The sequence below is a fragment of the Phaethon aethereus genome, assembly GCF_964289735.1.
Source record: "Phaethon aethereus genome assembly, chromosome: 3".
NCBI classification, from domain to species: domain Eukaryota; kingdom Metazoa; phylum Chordata; class Aves; order Phaethontiformes; family Phaethontidae; genus Phaethon; species Phaethon aethereus.
Window position 1 is genome coordinate 128,889,245 of NC_138576.1, and position 15,545 is coordinate 128,904,789.

Here is a 15,545-nt window from a genome sequence, read left to right on the forward strand (position 1 = left end):
AAAATCTCCGATTGAAACAGAAAGGCAATTATTTCTAACAGCCAGTACTGCAAGTGCATCTTCGATTCTGTTTATTCTGTAATGTCCCTTGATCTTTTTTGCATATTCCCTTTCTCTAGAGCAGTATTTTTTCCTCTGTGATATCTGAAATTTGCAGTGTTTAATCTGAGTGCCTCCTTCTGTAGCCTGGACAGTGGAGAGCAGTAAGCCTGCAGATCGGATTCAGCCACACGGAGTACGTTTGGCCCGCTCCCTGCTGCACCCTTTTCTGAGGCTGCTAGGTTATGTGACCAGAAATGCATCTTCTGCCTAATCAAAAGGCAGTAGCCGTAGGAAACTATTTCGAAGACATTGCCAGTATAATTCTGACCGAACATGAGAGAGATCTGGAGCTGCAGCCTTTCAGGCTACGTTCAAAAACAGAGTGACCTAGGGTAACCTACTCTGAACTGAAGGCTTTAGAGTGACTGGTCCTCTTGTCTAGAGGGCTTTTGGAAAGCAATGTAACAGAAAAATGTTCGTATTAGCTGCCTGCAACAACATGTCCCTCCCTGTTGCTGAATATTTGTGTGGTAGAACTAGCACTGAGGAAACGTGGGTTAATGGACATTAGGTAGTGGTAATGGTGATGGGCTTTGCCTGCTTCCTCATTTTACTGAGCCAGAACAGAGCACTAGTCTCCTTCAGTGAGTAGGCAAGTTTGGGATGTGGACCTGAGCACTCAGCTGTGTTGATAAGGCTTCCCACTAAATTGTAGTAGGCAGTTGAGAATTTATCCTTTAAAATTAAATATTCTTATTTCTTCCCTTCCTGAATCTTCACCCCTCCCCAAAACCTTGTAATTTGGATTGCAATAAGGCAGCAAATTCCACATTTGTAATTTATTTGTCTTTAAGGCTACTGTAAGGTGCCATTTTACTTTTCGTTCTACCATCCCACAATGAAGGTCGTTTTCATCAAGACTCAGATTTTAAATGCTTTTTTTTACTAGTACTGGTAGAAATAATCATTTGAAAGCAGGTTATTTTCCCAGATTAATTTTGACAGAGAGATATGTAGACAGAATGCAGCAGAGTTTATGAGTATCTCAACTGGCTACAGTTTTGTTGTTATGTCAGTTCTTCATTGAAATTGATTTTTGTCATTTTAGATTATGGTCATTATAATACAGGGAGAGACAGTTTAATGTCGGGTCTTTCCAGTCTGCTTTTACTAAGAAGTTACCCTTTATATGAGTAAATGTGCTGTATTCCCTGGTGATCATTTGCTTGAATAATCCTTTTTTTGGTTGTTGTTGTTTTTTTAAGATGACAATGTCAACTGGTATTCCAGTAGTGAAGAGGAAGAGGGAAGCAGTGTTAAATCAATACTAAAAACCTTAAAGAAACAAAGCGAAAATTTTAGGAATCGGCAACAACATTCCACAGAGCAGCACATGCTTGGTATTCCTACTGATCCGAGGCTGGCAAAAGAAAAAGGTGCAGGGCCTCAGGCTACTGACCCGAGACTTCGGGCCTCTCCAAGATCCAACCCCAGAAAACCTTCAGAATCTGCGTCCTTGGACCCACGGCTCGTACGAGATCCCAGGATGCACAAGGTCAGTGAGGGAGGTCATGCCAGCTCCTCCCTTGGGGGAGCAAAGCTAGATCTACACCATGCACACACCGGAGTTAAAGTCAAGCAGAAAGGGATGGATGATGACGAAGAGGACTCAGAACGAGAACTGAGAGAACGAGCTTTTCTGATACCATTGGAACCTTTGCCTGGTGTAACGTTAAGGGATCCCCGATCTCAGCTTAGGCAGTTCAGCCACATCAAAATGGATGTTACCCTGATGAAGCCAAACTTTGCTAAGCATATTGTGTGGGCACCCGAGGACTTGCTCCCAATACCTTTGCCTAAGCCTGACCCTGTCTCTTCAATCAATTTACCTCTTCCTCCGCTTATTGCTGACCAGAGACTTAATAAACTGCGGAATCTGAAAAACGATCCCCATCCAAATGCAATGCCAGCTGACCCACGACTAGCTGCAAAGGCAAAGAACAACTTAACGGGCAGGAGCGGCTATTTGGATCCGTCTCCAGATTCGCATGCCAGTAGCTCAAGCAAATTAGGAGATCCTCGCTTACAAAAAAACGTCGATCCCAGACTCCACAGACTGTCGAGCGCAGATACGCATCATGGAGTTGCAAAGGATTCACACCCTCCGAAGTTTGACCCGCGCCTCGCCAGATCGGCTGCTGGCTCATCGCAGCCCTCGGAAGCTGCGGTGGCTAAACCCGACCCAGATGCTCTGCCTCCGTACGCACCCAAATTATCATCGAGTGGTGTTAGGCTGGGAACTCCAGGCTCGATACTGAGCGGTATTAGTTTGTACGATCCGAGAGATCACAGCTCATCATTGGACACAGCTGCAGCTAGTTCAGGAGAGAACGGAGAGAACCAGAAAAAAAGTATTTTGAAAAATTCTGGTAAAAATGAGCCCAGTCTCTCAGAAGATTTATCGCTGCAGAAGGCTGCCTCAAACGTGGAAAAAAATACGGAAGGATCAGCAGAAGCTACTTCAGATAAAGCAAATAGCACCAGTAAATCTCAGGCTAAACACTCCAGCGCTGCACCTGCGGTGCATAATCTTCCTATCCAAGCTTTATCGGGATTAATCAGACCGCAGTACAGCGACCCAAGGCAGGTTAGACAGCCGGGACAGGTAACTCAAACACAGGATAGTGATCCGAATGGGGAGTCAGATGATAAGTCGTTAAAAGATGTTTTCAAGACTTTCGATCCAACTGCTTCACCGTTTTGTTAGCAATTGATTTTAAGTCTTTTTACTGTTGTGAATATTGCAGTTTTCTGCTGTTTTGTAACTGGTTTACCTCTTTGCTTTATTTATTTTTAAATTATAATTATCAACACTTCTCAGCTGCTAATCTCAGAACCACATGCAGTTATACAGTATGCTATAGTGTTTGCAAAGCTGTGGTATTTTCTATATAATACTTTTCCAATTTCAGGGAAACTAATAATTGACATGTAGAAACAAAACCCCATGTATCGTGTTAGAGCTGATAAAAGCACTTTCATTGTAAATAAGTCATTAAGAAAGTCCGAAGACCTGTATATGTGTGAGCTGTCTCTTTCATAAACAACATTTAGATATGATTGCCACATTTGTATGATTGTATAGATACAAGCAATATTATGTACATTACTGTGAGAGACGCTGTTTGACAAGGATTGTCTGACGCATCAAGCCAAACCTACTAACTGATTTAAAACCTACATAAATGATTTAAAAGGAAAATGTTGATCCTCCTTTTCAGATCAGTTGATGTAAGACATTGACAGTTTTTATTCATGCAGTCAATATTCTTAGTGTAAAAGAGACCTATATCGCATATTGAGGATTAAAAATGTCATATCTTTTAAAAGTATTTTATTCTATGCTGTATATAGAAGAAATTGTGAAGTACATAACTAGAAGAAAGTTACTGTTAAAAGTGGAGAATACCTAAGTTGTCTAATACAAAAAAGGTTTTTATTTAATTTTTTCACGCATACACAATTCTGATTAGTGCTATAAGTTACATTGTGGTGTTCATGTATTTCAATGTATTTTTGTATTCAGCTGCTTAATTTGTATTGCTTTTTTTGTATTGATGTAACTGCAGTACTTGTATTCATGGTGTCTTTATGACATTTTTAACAAAAAAATTAAAAAGGGTACAGTTAAAGTCTGGTAACGACTGTGATGTTGACACGCCTACAGCTAGCTCAGCGTTGCGGAAAGAGCAGTGGGGGTGTCTGAAGGACGAAGGTGACTTAAACCTGGTTTTAGTACAGTCGCTACAACGCTTTACAGTCAGACGGTAGTGGGTTTTTAAACTAACCTTGTACTGAATCCAAATGGAGTTAGCTTGCTTCGTAGTTCCAGGATCAGACTGCCGATTCGGAGAGAGTTGTCATTGTTCTCCTGCTACAGTTATCAGCATCGCTGTGAGAAATGTCATGCATGTTCTTTAATTTCTGAAGATGTTGCATGCCGAGAGCACAACTGTCCTCAAAGCCTCTCTTGTTTGGCCTTTTGGGTTGCTTTTTATATAGACGAAATGTAGTCATACCTAGCTAGCTACGTTTACAATAAAAATTTGCCGTCTGCTCAATTGCCATCTGATTCCTGCCCACTTGGAATGTTTCTTTGCATTAGTTTCTTCCTTGGTGGACCTTCTTCTCTTTATTTCAGTTTCTTGGCCCAAGTAATGCTTGCGACCGGAACAGTGTAACGTTTATCACAATTTCTGTGGATGTGGTTTCTTGTGCCTGTGAGACAAATGGTAATCCAGGCAAGAGCTGCAAGTGTCTTGCATTGATGAGCAGAGCTTCGAGGAACCAAGGGAAGCTTGCCGATGTCTGCGCGTGTGCAGAGCGTGGCAGAGGAGACACCGCTGAAGGCAATAATGGTTTCAATTTGCCTTCCTAATTTCCCAGAGTATAAATTGTATTTTATGATATTTTGAATCGCGCTCACTCAAAATAATTGAAAACTAGATAACAGACGTGAAACTTTGTTGTTGTTGTTTTGGAGTAATCTATTAGTCCTACATAATTACTTAATACTTCTTCATCTGCTGATGAGTTTGGCTGTTCAAGAATTTCATCAAAAAACCAAGCCAGCAGAATTGGACAGCAAGGAAAAATAGAAATAGTTTGGAAACAGCGCATGAGTTGATTGGGGAACAAAAAGAAAAAGTGACAGTATTGGAGCCAAATGCGTGGTTTCACATTTAGATGTGGAAAGTACTTGTAGGATGTGCAGCTCTAACCTGAAGTTACAACTTCTTGTAGGGTGGTGATGATGACATTACTGAATTGGATTCTCTGTGGTTTTTTGAAAGTACTGGAAAATTAAGAGTGAAAGGAAAAGCTTTGATACCAAGAGCAAAATGACATCTTACAGTTGAGGTAATTGAAGTATCTCTGGTGGCTTGCCATCAGTCTGGTCATGGACCCATTTTGGAGTTGTAGATCAAAATGAGGTGTGTGCTGGTACGGGGACCCAGAGTGATGGCTTCTAACCTTGGAGATCTGCTGCCATGTCAGTATCTTTAATACAATATACTTCTATCTTCTAGAAAAGAAGGGGTACAAAGTAAGGAGGAGATGCAATTTGGAAGGGGCCAGCTAGTCCTTGTGGTCTGTTGTCTCCATGTGTAACCACCTCCTTCCTTCTTTCTTTCCAGATCCAGCTGTGCCCAGCCGGCAGGTCTCCCCAGCTATGGCGCGAGGGTCTGCGGGCTGCTGCTTGGCTCCTCCGTCCACCTAGGCTCGCTGGTTTATTTGTTGCAGATTTCTTCCCTGAGTCTATGCTTGCTCTGGTGTGCCCACTGCTACTGCGCTCTCAAAACGTGGAGGAGATTCCTGGCTACAGTGCAAGTACTAAACTACCCGATGCAGGGAAGGTGCTGGGGGTGTCAGAGGGGGCGGGTGGGAACAGTTTCTGCCACACTGAGGTGGGCTGGAATGGGCTGCAGCCACCAAGCACGTCAAGTCTGATCCGCTGTGTGGGTTGATTTTGTGGTTTGCAGGGGAGGCTCGTTTCCGTCTCTTTCCGCACATCCGGTCATGCTGGCCTGGAGCAGAGTTTCCCTCGGACGCTTGCAGCTCATGCCCCTGAGGCTTCGACAGAGCTGTGGAGAGCGGTGACAGGAGCAGCCGGTATCATTGGTCCTGGATACTCTGGAAGCCTGTAGCTACGAGGTGGGTGATCATCAGCATTGAATGTTTTACTCTGGGTAAAAGAGTCCAGGGGGCTGAGAGGGGTGCAGGGAGAAAAGTCTCATTTCTCTGCAGGCTGTAGGATCTGCTAAGTCAGGGGCGGCAGGTGAGACAAAATGCTCCCCACTCCTGCTAGCCCTGGATCTGTGAAAGAGTAAAATGTTTGTCTCTGATCTTATCTGCTCTCTGCGCTTCAGAAGGACTGAACATTCCTAGATCACGACCTGGTGTTTGCTGCCCCATGATAAAAATACTCGTAGGGAGATTTCTAGTCTCCTTAGGTAACCCGTTTTAATATTTTTCTACCATGATGAAATCCTTCATACTGCAAAGCAGAGAATACTTAATTAGATGCCTGTTTTGCATTTCAAAAGTCAGTGATCCTATCCCTTAGTCTTCCTTCTCATTCAATTCTTTCCTCCAGCTTTTGTAGTGTATGTTACCCTCTGAATTTTTATTTTGTGTATGAGCTCCACCTGGTGCACTGGCTCTTCTGCAGGATAATATATCTCTGGCTGTCCTTCCTGTGCATCGCTACAGGATCGCTACCCCTAGAAGAAGGTGATGGTTGCAAAAAAGTTTGATAGTGTGCTAAAGATCAGGGCCTGAGAGAGACCTCCTAGCTCCTTTTCTTTTGCTAAAGGGGAAAAAAAAAGCCTGACTGACTATGTAAGTGCCAGAGCTGGCTCACAGCTGGACAGAGGCATGCAGTATATGAATGTAAAGAATTTCATTCCCACATGGCCCCACTTGGTGGCCATTGATTCAAGGGCAATGGTTTCAGAGCGACTCCTGTGCCAGGTAGCAAAGATCTGTGGATGACACTGAACTGGAAACCTTCTGTTTTCCTTTTGACTGGGTCGTAAAGTTCTTCCCCAGCTTCTGTGTCCTCTGTGGCTCAGTATCGCATCTTATTACTCAACTTCAAATGCCATCTGGATGAGAGGCCTCTTAGAAATACGCTAGCGTGTGGCATCATTTTATTCTTCCCTTTGTTCAGTCGCCAGAAGGAGACAGTGTCTCTGCAGGGTGGAATTTGCCACAGGAGGAGCAGCCAGCACACAAAAGCTTTTTCAGGCCTTGCACTTTCAGTCCTCCTGCAAGAGGAGCTCTAGCAGAAGAGATGGTGAGCCGGGAGGAGTGCAGCACAGGTTGTGTTCTCTCTGCTGAGGCCAGTTAGCGATGTAGTTCCCCTCCAGCAGAAGTCCCTTCCTGTTTTGACAGGTGGCTGTCACTAATTGTATGTCCTTTAAGAGGTTTTGGATGCTTGGGGATATTCTTGGTCTGAGGTGATTGTTCTTGCACCATAGCCGCCAGGCTGGGTTCGGCCCTTGCTCGAGTCTTGCGTAGCCCTAATTCATCCCTGTCTGAATTTAAAGACTCCTTGGCTCTATGCCACAACAGGTTTTTTCTCCACTGCATGCAAAAAGCAGCTACATCGTCTTCTTCAGAGTCAGGCGGGGGCTGTCGCAAACCCTATTAGACAAAATACTTGCATGCTTTAATATGTTGTATATAAACTCATTTAAAATATCTTAAATGGTATAAAAGTCTGAATGTATCAGTGTGTGTGTGACCAATGTGGCGTCTCTACCTGTTAATGCTTTGAAAAATGCTTAAAATGCTTAAAAACCTGCTTACAGAGAGATAAAAGGAATGCAGTATAGTTAGTTTATTGATAATCAGGGAAATTGCCAAAGAGAAAAAGCCAGGTCATAAAGGACTTTGTAATCTAGACAATCAAGATAAAAGAATGGCTAGTTACTTCAGGCTGACAGCAGAAAATAAAAAAAAAAAAAGGACATACATAATAAGTCTTTAATAGTTTGGGCAATTAACCACAGGAGGAGCTTTTTCACCCTTGTGGCTGATTGTTCATCAAATAGGTTTCTAATAAAAAACGTGTCTCTTTCAAAAAGACATGCTGAAGCTCAGCAAAAGTTGTAGGACTATGTGGGAGGTAGGAGGCTAGGGCACACAATGAAAAACTGCACCAGTGGAGAGCCTGGTGGTATTTGCACTTGTTTTCTGAGTGCTTTCAGATAAAGTCTGCTCTCACAAACTATTTACAGTTGGATCAATCAGCCATCATTGGCAGCTGCAAGGGAAGCTCCTGGGAGTTTTGATCAAAGCTCATCTTGAGGCAACACAAAGGCTAAGACTGACGTGGACTACTTCCAAATAAAGACCTCCAACGAGATGCTGCTGCTTTCCTATCCAAAAATGAAATGGGAAGTGGACCAGATAAAGATGACTTCAGAGTTGGTAGCAGTGACAGAACAGATTCAATGCCTGGAAAGATGTGTAGCGGGCTTTGAAAACAAGACAGAAAGGTATAAAATAAAAACATCACAGGAAGAATGTTTACCCCCAGCTGGAGTCCACAGAGGTCCCACGACAGCCAGCTCCCACCTCCCATAACCAGGCTTGGCTGTAGGAGCTCCCCACAGCGTGGACTCACCTTGCAAAACCTATTTGATGCCATCAGCGTAAACTTACTTTGATACATGCTGCCTCTGCTGCCTTCAGAACATGCAAAACTGCTTGAATTAGGTTCTGCGCGTTGCTCACAAGCAGCTCAGAAGAGGACTTGGTCTCTGCAGTGACTGCTTTTACCCTTAAAAGACATTTTAAAGGATTTTACTGGAAGAGCATCAGACAGCGTGCCTCCCGTGTGTGGCCAGAACTCTGTCCATTACTCCAAAACCAGAAGATTGTCCCCTGCACTATCAGAACAGGTTTCCATAGAGGCAGGCAAACCAGGGGAGGAGAGGGAGCCCCCTGAATTGTAATGGAACTCTTAAGGGCCACAGCCTGATCCAGCGAGGACATCTGGAGACTACCATGCGCATCTCCCTGAGGAGGGGCCCACCAGCCTTGGGAGAGTTTGTCCTTGACCCCAGCAACTCACCTGGCCACGATGCCAAGCTGGCTGCTGATGGTGTGGGTCTGCTCTGTGGCGCACAGCAGCTCTGCGGAGCACCTCTTGTCAAGGCAGTGCTTTGCAACGATGCGGCCAAATTTGACAAACACCTGCCCGTCGGAAGCAATTTGCCTTGCGCAGGAGACAAGCTGGTCCTTGCTCTAAAACAAAATAGAAATAATTGTGTTTGGGGAGAGAAGGAGAAAAAAGACCACTTCTCCTGCAAGACAGGGAGTGTCCAGGAAGCCCAGATATATTTTGAAACAAGGAAAGGACTGGATGCCAGGTTCACATCTAATCAGGAGGAAGTAATTTCTAGTGCTTTGCATAAATGCAGCTGCTGCCACTCTTACAAGAGCGGGGTAATGCAGGGGTTTCAGCAGGCACTGGGCAGCCCTGTCACTGGCTTTGACCGCGCTCTTGAGGAAAAAATATTTTCTTTATGCCTATTAAAGTGCTGGGGTGGAGGGGATGAAACACTCCATACCATGATGGGGCCCTTCTTCCTCAGGAACTGAGTCATGTGAAGCATCCTTGTTGCCATGTCCTTGGTGACCTGGCATATCTTGCTGGGGCCACCCTGCTGTGTGTCACTGGTTTCTCTCTCATGCTTCTCAGGGCTGCTAGGAAGGGAGACGCTGGGAGGACCGTTTTGGTGCTGTTGAGATAATAACTGAAGAGATTTGAAGGCTGGAGCATGCAGACGCACCGATGCTGCAAAGTCTCCACCTGTGTGTTTCTGAAGCAGCTTTTGGTGAGTAAAGGAGACAAGAGCTGCCCGCCTCCCCTGCCTTCACCCGCAGCGGGACTATCAAATCCCAGTGCCCCATGCCATTATCTCTCAGAGCTATCTCCAAATAGGTGGTAGCTGTCACGTGAGCTGACAGCGCCCGTGGTTGAGAAGTACGATTTGGTGCTGTAAACCACTCTGAGTGATCTGGATCATGTTGCTGAAGCCTTTGCCAGCTCTCAACAACCAACAGCAGTTGTGGGAGCAGAGTTGCTGGTACTCCCAAAGGGGTGCTTGTAGGGGGGTGAGGAGCCGAGCAGAGGTAGCGTTTCAGGGGAGGGAGAGCAGTACAGCCCTCTGCTCCTCAGAAAGGGCGTTTTGGAGATGGGTTTGTTTATGCAAGAGCGCCTGTCAGATAAGATACCCAGAACTCAGCTGGAGAGGGCAGCCAGCAACCCGATCGAACTTTGAAGGTGGACAGGGGTTTGGACTATTGACCTCCAGAGGTCCCTGCCAACATCACTTACCTTAACGCTCCATGGTGTGAGTACCAGGGTTGACCAACAGCCTTGACCATCACCCTGCAGTAAGAATTGATGGGGAAAAGGCTACTATACCGTTTTGCATTCCTCCCTGGCAGCTCCGCTTGTTTGTCTGTGCCTGCTTGGGTAAGTTTGGGCTGACTTGGTGTGGCTTAGAGCGTCAAGCTCTCGGCCTGGGAAGAACGTGGCTGTGCTGTTGCGTTGTCTTGGAGAGCTCTGGTCCCTTGCATTTTGCAGGCATTGTCTGATGAGCTGCAGAACATGTCCACTGATGCCCTGGACAGCCTGAAGCTGCGTGACGAGGTAGTGTGCCTTTGCTGACCAGTACCAGACAATACTGTCTAGGTGGAGATGCCCATTGTCCCAGTGGCTCTGGTAGAGCTGACTGGCACTGCCCACTGCATCAGACGTGAGGACCAAGAGGTGGTCTGCAACGGAGAGCAGGTTTGCCTGTGATTGCAGTTGAGCGGTGGTCTCCAGAACATCTTGGAGGGTGGTTTTGACCCACTGAACATTAGCCATTAGCCGACTTGCCTTCTCTTCAAAGGCCTGTTTGCTCCTCTCCCTGTCCTCTTGAGAGAGGGGGGTCAGGGCTGGTCCAACGACATCTCGAATGACCCGCAGCTGTTCGGCATTGACCTTCTCCAGGTGGAGCAATAATGCCTTGGCCCTGAGGGCTATGTCTCGCTGCAGGAGCTCAAAGCGAATGTACAAGCTGGCAGTAGATGGTGGGGAGACTGAGAGGGTATTGGAGGCATCTAGGAGGGCTTCCATTAGCACCTTTATCTCCTCTCTGAGTGCTAGGATTTCACTGTGACCACAGTCTTCAGGGCAGGACAAGTAAGAGAGCCAGGCAGCCTCCTGCAGCCTCAGGGAGTTCTCGGCCACAGCAGCCAAGAGGCTCCGCGAGCAATGCTTGTTCTTCATGGCACTCCTCATCTCCCTCGGGAAGAGGATGTCCCTGCCTATGAACCGATCCACAGCACCCAGCAGGACGTGCATGCTGATGGCCCACCGGACACAGTGCAGCTCCAGGCTGGCCTCTCCCATGCTGCAGGAGCCCTCAAAGGACGCTGCTTTCTCAAGTAACACTTTGGTGTTAACCTGAGCACGTGAAAACTTGGCTTGGACCTGTAGAAAGCTCTCCCGGACTTTGCGGGAAATGGGATTTCCCTTACTACAGGCTATGCTTGTAATGTCTCCTGCTAACTGAACTGTGCCTGCTAAACCCATCATGGTCTCCTCCAAAGCCTGTTTGCCTCTCAGAAAGTCAGCAGACAAGATAAAGCCAAATACTTGCTGAGACAGACTATACCAAGAGCCTGCCATGGCTGCCAGGCACTCTTTGGTCTCACAGATCCTTTCTGAGAGCATGAGTGCCATTTGGAGAAGTTTGCTTGGACGATGAAGCTGCCTTGGGGCTGTTTCCCTGGCCAGGCTAATGACACACGATGTCAGTAATACTATCTTCTGGTACTGCCCCAGCATCTCCGTCTGGGCAGACTCAGCAACAGGCAGTGCTTCCTTTGCTGCATCGATACAGCTGTTGGAGAGTTCAAGCAAGGCGGAGCAAGCAGTGTTGACAGCTGCCACGTCGTGAGCTCTTGTCGCTGCTAGGAGAGCTGTAATGACGGGGTGTGTATCTCCTTTCCTTGGAACAACATCTGGGTGCAAGTCACCTGCTTGCGGAGATGAACGACTTAAGATGTCTTCTTGCAACGCAGCCTCATCTGTAATGGTTTTGAGCCCAGCACACAATGGGCTGCGTTCCAACGCCTTTGTCACGCCAGTGCTTCGCACTTGTTCCCGGAGAGGGCTGAGGATATCTGGGTGGTTGGACCCATCCAGCCCATCTTGGACGTGGTGAGCGGTATCCATCAGGCAGCTTGCTGCCTTTGAAAAGACAACCCTAGTTTGGAGGCAGGAGAGTCTCTCTGGGCAAAGGGCTGTGACTGCTTTCAGCTCAAGGATGGAGTTGGCCAGTTGCTCAACCCAAACCAGCAAGCCGTTCCTGAAAATGGGGTCTGTGGCTCTGTCCACATACCTGGTGGTAGCTTCAACCACCCACTGAGCCCACCTGGTGAGGTGAGTTGCATGCCAGGAGAGCCTCTCAGGGTCCTGACTTTCCAGGGCCTTTTGACACCATTCCTTGTGCTTGGCCATTTCCTGGATGGACAGCTTAAGGAATTCACGCATGCTGACTGTCTCCTCAAAACACCGCAAGAGGCTTTCTGTTGTTCCAGCCCATACGTGGTACAAGGACTGCAGTTGCTCAGCAGTGCTCATCTGGGCTGTATTTCTGCTCATTTCTGTAAGCATTGGAGGGAGACTGGCCAGGAGTCTCTTCAAATACTCTACCCAGTCTCCGATTTCTCTAGCAGTTTGGGTTTTGGTGCACCTGGCCAGAACAAAGGCTGCCACTCTGAGCATCTGCTGGGCGTGTGTGAAGAAGGTGGCAGCGTGGGGCTCAAGCTTCTTTAAAAATTCTCCTTGTCCTGCTGGAAAACACTCTGTACCAGCAAGACTAAGCGCATCTTTAACTAACTGCCGTAGGGGCTCCTTGCCCTCAAAGAAGGTATTGAGGACTTGGCACAGAGTAGCTGTGAGCACTGCCTGGTCAAGAGTCTCCACCTCCTCTCTCATGGTGTGACAGTCCTCCTCCAGGCTGCTTTCTCCCCAGCTTTGCCCTGGCCACCCCTCTGGCTGGCTTATGTGGCTGCAGATGCTCTTCCTCAGTCGTAGCAGAATGCAGCAGTGTTTTACCAGATCCAGCTTTAGATCTGGCCTGGACGAGTCTGCTAGAAGCATGCAGTAGAAAATGACCGCATCCACGTGAGCACTGAACTCACTGCTCAGTGAGAGGTGCGCTGGGTTTGGGTGAGAGAGGAGAGCCAGCAGTTTGCTCATGTGCTGGGAGAAGGTCCCGTTTCTGTCCTGTGTCTCCTTGCTGCCCATGTTGTTGACGAGCAGGGAAGTGAGCTCTTGGATGGTCCTCTCCGTCAGCTGGAAAGCGTAGTCCTTGGAGAGGTTGATTCGCGGATCCCAGGAGCATTGAAGATCGCTGTGCTTAACTGCATGGAGCAAAGGAATGCACTTCTGAAGGAGCTGCAAAGTTTGGGCTAAGCTGTTCTGTCGAGGACAATCTCCGAGTTCATCCAGGCGCTTTGCTGTCAGATTGCTCAGCAGAAGCAAGGCCTCAGAAAAGGCCTGGAAAGCAGCCAGCAGTCCTGGCATGTCCCCTGCATCGTGCAGCACGCTCAGGCACTCCAAAAGCCAGCTGGCAGCCTGAATTATCTTCCTCGCCCCAGCAGCATCTTCAATCTGAAGGATCTAACCAGAAAAAAAAAGGGCAGAAAAACTGGTCAGAGTGGCTAAGGCTCGAGAATCCCTGCTCACTATTTCTTGCCCTTGTGCAGCCAAGATGATGCCCCAGCTCTTGTAGGGAAGAGGTGTATTTTGCTCAGCAGACCTGCCCTAGTGAGCACATGGTGAAGAAACCACCATTGCTCCAGCTAGAGCTTTCCCCCAAGCCCCAGCCCTTGTCTTGGTGGAGGGCAGCTCTTCTCCCCCCTACAGCTGCACCCTCACCCACCGCTGTGTCCCAGCCCAACCTCCTCCCCTGCTCGCTCTTGGCACTGTCCCGCTCCGCCATTACCTTCACTGTCTCTGTTAAGACCCTCTTTGCCGACACAGCCAGCTCTTCCCTGTGGCTAAGGTTGTCCGGCTGCACCTGGAGCTTGTGGGCTGCCAGCAGCACACACCTCCCTGCCAGGACGAGGGACTCGGCTGCAGGACGTGTCTCCTTCTTGAACACCTTGTCGCTGGACTCCTCAGCCAACCTGGAACAGAAGCCTCTGGGCTCAGCTCTTCGCCATCCCGTGAGTACCAGCCTCGGCGGGTAGCACGCACTGGTCTCGGGCTTTATCGTGACAATCAGCCACACCAGTCCTTAACTGGGCTTGAACTGATTTTAGCTGTGTTTGCAAAGTGTTGCAGAACCTATTGCTGAGACTGTGATTCACTTTAAGACTAGGGTGTCTACAGTCTGCCAGGCCCATGCTGTAACACCAAAATAACCCAGTGGCCAGTGCCCAATCTGTGGTTTTGGGCTCCAGTTTGTGGAAGGATTCAGTCAATTGCCTGACTATTACTTTAAGATGTGTTTAGCTTAAACATTGCTTGTTGAGGTTTTGCTTACTTTGCTACATCCCTTCCAAGCACATATCTCTGCTTTGTCCTGTCACTCCTTTTCCCTTCCTAATCCTATTCCGCCCTCACATTACCCATCCCTTCCTCCTCACATTCCCACCTCCAGCAGGGTGCAGGCAGGGAGAACCAGGCAGGAGAGGCAGGCTGCCTGCCAGTTTCTTTGCCATCCCTTCCTCCGCCTTTCCAGCCCCCAAATCTGCCCAGCAGACACCCAGCAAACTCACCTTCTTGCAACAGAAGCAAGTTCTTCTGTGGCTTTGGCTAATTTTTCTGCATTCTCCCCTAAATTGGGAAAGGCCTGACAAATCCCATCTTCCCGTTCCAGGGTGAGGATTAGATGGCAGATCTGCACAGCCATGGGGCAGAGGATCCTTTGAATAGCTTTGTTTTCTGTTAGGAGCCCGAGGTCGTAGAGATAAAAAGGCTCCATCGTGTCCTGTCTGGAAAAGGGAAACAAATCCTGGAATTATTTGTGATCCTTTGCAATGTTTAACCGTTACCAGTTTTACCAGCGACCTTGGATTTGGATGGCAGCTTTTGGCTTTGGAAATTTAGTTTCTCCCAACCCTGCAATGAGGTCAGCAAACCTGCGTTTCCCCCAGCAATGGGCTTTTGTCCCAGCTTTCCCGGGGTGGACCCCCAGCTCTGCAGTCCGAGCCCGTGCCTCAGGGATCCCCCAGGCCCATCCCCCAGTCACGACTTTACACCCACGCAGCTCCCATCCTTACGGGAGCCCAGGTATTTCCTTACCGGAGTGCGGATGGTCTTGTGGATGAGCGCCGGGGATGGGGTGGTGGGCTGTTCCCGGTGGTGAGACCCCACGGTGGTGACAGTGACGTTAGCTCCTAGCGACTGGCTGTCAGTGGCGGGACACAGGGGTGCCCATGCCACCAGGGGCCTGTGCATATGCAAACAGCTCCTGGGCAGGGATATGAACCCACAGCAGGAGGGATTTAGTTACACCTTGATTACCATAACTTGGTTCCTGTTGTGGACAGGGTGGAGGGCGAAGGTGGAAGGCGAGCGCCTGCTGCCAGCGCCTGTGGGGCAGAGGGGCTCAGGGCTGCCTGGGGGGGCTGGCGCCCCCGTGGGCCTCTCTCCTGCTCTTTGGAGACCAGGGTCTGGGGGGCCGCCTCGCCCCTGAGATGCACCCCGGGGGATCGCTGGAGGTCCGCAGGGCGCTTGAGGGCCCTGGGCAGGGGGTGTCTGCCGGGATGCGCCAGCGTTTCCATGGAGACGCGGGGGGGCGGAGGGCAGTCGGTCTCAGGGCAGTGACGACATCGCGGGGCGCCTGGCCGCAGGGCGTGCCGGGAGCTGTAGTCCGGCTTTGGGTGAGGGAGGGACCGGGTCGCCCGGCTGTTGCGGG

At 48.5% G+C, this 15,545-nt stretch overlaps 1 protein-coding gene across 1 annotated transcript in view; it reads left to right on the forward strand.

Annotated features, from left to right (window-relative positions):
* Positions 1–2,809, forward strand: part of ZC3H6 (zinc finger CCCH-type containing 6) — a gene marked incomplete at both ends in the record, with an annotated part of 28,137 nt that extends 25,328 nt beyond the window's left edge. Inside the window, one exon of the mRNA XM_081997400.1 lies at positions 1,308–2,809. Within this exon, the coding sequence (XP_081853526.1) occupies positions 1,308–2,809 (1,502 nt within the window). The remainder of the gene's footprint in view (positions 1–1,307) is intronic.
* Between the last annotated feature and the right edge of the window lie 12,736 nt (positions 2,810–15,545).